Source organism: Gossypium arboreum, chromosome 10 (assembly GCF_025698485.1).
Source record: "Gossypium arboreum isolate Shixiya-1 chromosome 10, ASM2569848v2, whole genome shotgun sequence".
Taxonomy (NCBI): domain Eukaryota; kingdom Viridiplantae; phylum Streptophyta; class Magnoliopsida; order Malvales; family Malvaceae; genus Gossypium; species Gossypium arboreum.
Window position 1 is genome coordinate 90,974,971 of NC_069079.1, and position 5,817 is coordinate 90,980,787.

At 32.9% G+C, this 5,817-nt stretch overlaps 1 protein-coding gene across 2 annotated transcripts; it reads left to right on the forward strand.

Annotated features, from left to right (window-relative positions):
• The first annotated feature begins 503 nt into the window (after window positions 1-503).
• LOC108465017 (putative E3 ubiquitin-protein ligase XBAT35) lies at window positions 504-4,881 on the forward strand. 2 transcript variants are annotated; one of them, XM_017765316.2, is made up of 10 exons: window positions 504-922; window positions 1,025-1,139; window positions 1,472-1,552; window positions 1,674-1,762; window positions 1,884-1,975; window positions 2,159-2,240; window positions 2,798-2,900; window positions 3,017-3,100; window positions 3,424-3,509; window positions 4,029-4,881. In XM_017765316.2, exons 1-10 carry the CDS (start codon window positions 821-823, stop codon window positions 4,695-4,697), a joined length of 1,503 nt encoding a protein of 500 aa, XP_017620805.1. In that variant the 5' UTR covers window positions 504-820; the 3' UTR covers window positions 4,698-4,881. The 2 variants fall into 2 exon arrangements, with proteins under 2 accessions (XP_017620805.1, XP_017620806.1); XM_017765317.2 differs by lacking the exon at window positions 3,017-3,100 and having other exon boundaries at window positions 505-922.
• Window positions 4,882-5,817: the final 936 nt, after the last annotated feature.

Consider the following 5,817-nt stretch of genomic DNA (forward strand, 5'->3'; position numbering starts at 1 on the left):
CATAAAATTTCTTCACGAAATTTTCACACAATCATGCAATCATATCATAGACCTCAAAATAATCATAAAATAATTATTTCTATCTCGAATTTTGTGGTCACGAAACTATTATTCCGACTAGGCCCAAAATCAGGATATTACAAAATTGGTCGTTTTGTTAAATACTTAATCTATTTCTAATGTTAAAAATTTCATCTATTATTATAAATTATACCATTTTGTAATAATAGAAATGGATGAAATTTTAACAAAAATTATCAATTTATTCTTTCACCTAATATATAATGACTAAATTATTTATTTTTATATAAAAAATAAAATACAATTTAACTTCTAATATAAAAATCTCTATATTAATTTTGTCATTTCATAATTGTGAAAATATCTACGCTTAAAATGTAAATGGAACGTGTCAAAAGATTTTCATTTTCATTAAGTAACCGTGTTTAGGCCAGCGGCTTCCTGGAAAAATAAATAAATAAATAAAAACTAAAAGTCATAATTAAAACAAATAAATAAATAAATATATATTTCTTTGGATAAGCAGTCAAGAATAATATTTCGACTTCCAAATTTCTTCTCTGTTAAGAATCTCTAAAAGAAAATTATTAATAACTAAAATTTCCCTTTTAAAAACTTCACAAACCTTTGTATTAAAAAAAAAAAAAAAAAAACCTTCACGATCCTTTCTCTAGTTCTCGATCCTAACTCCGGGATTTTTTTTTTCCATTTCGTTTTCTGGGAAATAGTTTTCCCGGAAAAGTACGAGCCAAATTGTCTATCGGACCAATCAGAAAAAGAATCAGAAGCTTTCTTTTGAATGGGGCAACAACAATCAAAAGACGAGTTGCTATACAATCAAGTCAATTATGGTAACGCAGAAGGGATCAAATCTCTTTTCCGTGAAGGCGCAGGCCTCGAGGTACCAACTAATTAATCTGATTTTCCCCTTTATTAACCTGTGATTAAATATGGAATTAATCGATCAATTAATCTGATTTTTTTGGGGGCTATGGATTGACAGTGGATGGATAGAGAAGGGAAAACGCCGTTGATATTAGCGTGTTTGAATCCACAGCTTTTTGATGTGGCCAAGACTTTGATCGAACTTGGTTCTAACGTTAACGCTTATCGTCCAGGTTTCCATTCTTTATCGAATTTTATTATTTTCCAAGGGAATTTATTTAATTGTTTGTTCATGAAGTTAAAATTCGAGGGTTTTTTTTTTTCAACAAATAAATTAGTGTTTTTAGGGAAAAGGAACCATTCCTAATAGCAACATATGATTTTGAAGGACCTTTGTTTCTTTCAATTCTCCATTTTGCCTGCTTAAGTAGAAAATTTTGCTGGAAATTTTCTCATGGTCGTTAACCAAATTTCAGCAAAGAAATTTAAGGTTTTCAAAGAAAAGAAGCTTTGGAGGCTTTATCGAAATGGATAGTGTATTAACTTGGTTCAGTTTTGTGTGTAGGTCGTCATGGGGGGACACCCTTGCACCATGCGGCAAAAAGAGGCCTTCTAAATACAGTCAAATTACTTCTTTCTCATGGAGGTTCATGTTTTATCGATTTCTGTTATATATTACGGAAAACTAAGTTATTAGTCGTTGCATGATGAATATGTTTGATTTGAAATTTAGAGTAGTCCAATAAGCAACTTGTTCGAACTTTCAGCTAATCCGTTGGTGATGAATGATGATTGTCAAACACCTCTAGATATTGCTAGGGTGAAAGGAAATGTCAATGTTGTAAGGGCAATTGAGGTATAACTGGAATTTCACTTTGAATATTTATGATTTTATGATCTACTCAGAACTTTTGACTTTTCTTGTAAAACTAAGTGCTTTCTTAAGTGAGATTATTTTGCCTTCTGATGCTGTGCAGGATCATATATGTTTATTCTCTGGTTGGATGCGGGAGTTTTACGGGCCAGGATTTATTGAAATGTTTGTTCCTCAGTTGCTTTCAAGAAAAGTGTGGGTATTATTGTTTAGTGTACCTTTTAATTTCAATTTTTCTTTCTCTTGCGTTTTTTTGGATCATCATAGGCCATAGAAGAATATGCCCAGATAGTTTTTATTCATATAAATCTCGAATAGAATTTTATCTTTTCTAGCGATTTGTTCAGCATCATCATCTTATTAATGTGTTTCTTACAGTTGGGTGGTTGTTCTACCAACTGGTTCCCGAAATAATTCAAAACCTTTCAAGTTGGAGCTGGCCATGTATTCTACTTTGCAGGTATCGCAAGTATAACTTATCTCCCTTTTTGGGTCTATAGCAATGCATGTCTAAGGAGGGCGCAAAAAGAGGAGAAATGAGCCAAATATTATGCTCTTCAAGTTCCTCTAAATTAGACTTATGCCTTTGTCAACCTGAATTCTTTCTTGAATGAAGTTGAATAAGAATAAAAACCAACAAGCTTGGTTTAAACTGGCTTGAAATATATTCAAGTTAGCTTCCACTTTCTTAAATGCTTACTTTCAATTGACTACTATTATATTGAATATAAAATACATGGAGGCTGCAAGATGCCTTTGAGATTGTTCAAAGTACTAAGCTTGGTGTGTTATTACTTAACTAAGTGAAGAAAATTTTGAGTAACACTTGGTCTAATGCATTCATGCATTAATGCTATATCTTTGGTTAGCACAAACCAGGATTTGTCAAGGGTCCTTTGGTATTAAATCATACTTCAAAATAAATTATAGTTTTAATTCCTTTGTTTTGTACTGTTAAAACTTATATTCTCCTTAAATGCTTTTCCATCACTTATTTGGTAATTGGTGAATTATCAGGATGCCCAACCACGTACAGTTATTGCATTGTGGAAAGCTAATTTGGAAGAGCCAAAGCTTAACCAACCTGATCCTTCTGTGGCAATTGTTGATAATTCCAGCAGTAATTTCTCTTGCCAATATATCTAGTTGTCAATCTTTTCTGGCTAAATTATGGAAATTGAAATCGGATTGATTTCTTAGTCGACATACTTTGATTGATTTTATCTTTATGCATAGTCTCAAGACGAGGGAGGCGGAGACGAACCATTTACACCTCCCGAGAGGCGAGGTGTAAAGCTGGAATAGTTAGGCGTAAGCATGGTAATTTTCAGTCATTTACGATTGTATAGATAAAACCCTGAAATATACACAAGTTGCATGTAAACTGGATAAAACCAGAGTTCTTTGGTACTGGAAATTTTAGGACATTAAATTACAGCTTCACTGTACTCCAGTTCATTAGACTTTCTTTATATTACTGGGTTTATTTTCCCCTTATGACTACTTTGTTAATAATTAGGTGAACATTGGTTATTTGTTATGATGTTTGTAATATTACTATGAATAAGTATGTGCATTTATGGATGATAAATGTATATTTTCTATGTTACAATTCACATCAACATGATCTGGTTCTTTTTCAGAAACACGCATTAAACTTGCACCTGGAAATGAAAATGATCGCCAGCAGCTGCAGTGGTTTTGTGATGCATGCAAAGGAATTCCACAGGTATCAGTCTCTCTTCATTTACAGATGTTTAATTTCTGCTTATTTGCAGACCTTGCGTAACTTATAGCACTTTAACAAAAGGAACAATTCTGTTATCATCTCAATGCCATTTCCTCTTATTTTGTTTAAAATAGTCCTATAAATTTCCTAATGGACATTTTTGGGGTTCCCAGAGAAGTTACCATAGCTTAACAAAGATGTGATTGACACATGATAAGTTCATTTGTTTAATTCTGTTTGCTGGAGAGAGTTTCACATTTCTCAGAAGCAAACCTGGACGAGTGAATAAAATTTTCATTGAAATTACATGACATTCTAACTTTTATACGAGAGGTACAGTTTTGGTTTTTGGGTGGAAGGCTGTTGAGTTGCAGAGTACATGCACAGTACTAAGTAAAAACATCAGGGTAGTTTAGTTTGTTCATCCACTCAAGACTTGTTGAAATATGGAACATTTTGTTCATGATGCTTTTGAATAATAAATGTCTATGTTTATTTTATGGCATCGGAAATATGCAGGCAAGGGGTCCTGCATTTCTGCATGTTTCTCAGCCTCCAACTGCTCCAGCAGATGCAGAGGATTTAGAATTAGCAATGGCAATTAATGCCTCGATCCAGTCAGCTATAGCGGAGACGCCCAGTTTTGAGTTGCATACTGGCAATGAAGCTAGTTCATCCTCCAGTTGGGGTAACTCTGCAAGTACAAGTGCCCATGGTAGCTCAGTAGGGCCAGTGGAGGTTCCCCCTTCAAAGGCAAGTACTAGTGAATGGACAATGACTGAAGCTAGCTCCAGTGGAGACTCAACCGCTGGCACCAATGTTCACAATAGTAATATCTCTTCTGTTCTTATGGGAGTACAAACTGCAGATTCAGTCCCAACAGCTCCACCAGCCATGGACGAGATTGTAGAAGATGGTCCAATCCAATATCCATCAATCGATTCAACTCCTATCAATATGCCTTCCTCGGGTGCTGAAAACTTAGCTGCTAATGCTGGTCAAACAAAGGAAGATGGGGGCCCTTCTTCATGCACGATATGTTTGGATGCTCCATCAGAGGCAGCTTGTGTCCCCTGTGGCCATGTTGCCGGATGTATGTCATGTTTGAACGAGATCAAAGCGAAAAAATGGGGCTGCCCTGTTTGTCGTGCCAAGATCGAGCAGGTTATAAAGCTATATCGTGTTTGATTGAATTTTGCATCTGAAATTTGTGTAAGCTGTAAATGATTTTCAGTGATTTCTGCGCGTGGAAGTTTATTTCTCTTTATTTGAGCATTGGCGCTGTTAGTTTTTGTAAAATATTTAACATATATCTTTTAAAGAAAATACATTTAATATATAGTTGCAATAAAAGAGTTTGTATTTTCCTAAAGTGTATTTCATGATTTGATGATGATTCATGAAACGATTCATTTTTTCCACGAACTTTAAGGCTTTTTTATACAAATAATATTAAAAATAAGGATAAACTATAAAAATAGTCATTTTTATTTGTTTCAGGTTACATTTTAGTCACTTATGTTTAAAATGTTACGTTTTAATCATTTATGTTATTATTTTGTTACGAAGTGATTACTCTTCCGTTAAGTTCCGTTATCTCTTTAACGGTAATTTTACGTTGCAGACTAATTAGATTTTAAGTGCCAACTTGAATTTTTTTATGGGATGAGAATAAATTTTTTATTAAATAAATTTAATTAATTAAAAATTTTAAACCCTAAATCTTAGTTAAAAACCGTTCATCTCCCCCTTTTTTTATTTTCTTTTTCAATTGACTAAAAAAGCTATTATCATCAAAATTTTGTATTCACGTACAAAAACAAAAGAGGATTCAATGGAGAGCCCAGGTATGTGTTCTTCACCGACAATTTATGTTCTAAAACTTAAAATGAAGTGGCTGTTGACAAATAAGAAGATGGTAATCGTTTTTGTTCCAAATCATTGTATTTTCCAATTCTTCACGTTCTTGAATAATTAGTTTCTCAATCCGATTTTTTCTAATCTGAATCGCCTTGTTTGTTCACATCCCTTTGTGGGTATCCCTTTTTTTATCTGAAATTCTTTTAGTTGTTAATATTCATATCAAGAATTTTAATTTAGAGTTTTCATTAAATAATAAAAAATCCAATCTTTTATTTTTCAGTATTGAATAAAAGAGATAGAGGAATGCAAAGAAGACATACTTCCATCTTTATGAAACAGTCAATTTGATTTCAACTATTTTGATCTTAATAATAATTTTTCCAGTCAAATAAAAAAAAACCATTGAAAAAAAAGAAGAGACTAAAGAAAAATTAAAAAGAGGAGA

Bases quoted from the DNA above. Each gene is read 5' to 3' on its own strand.
- LOC108465017 (XM_017765316.2), top strand. From the start codon at position 821: ATGGGGCAACAACAATCAAAAGACGAGTTGCTATACAATCAAGTCAAT. The intron at 923-1,024 runs GTACCAACTAAT...ATGGATTGACAG, and splicing joins GTGAAGGCGCAGGCCTCGAG to TGGATGGATAGAGAAGGGAA. The intron at 1,763-1,883 runs GTATAACTGGAA...GATGCTGTGCAG, and splicing joins ATGTTGTAAGGGCAATTGAG to GATCATATATGTTTATTCTC.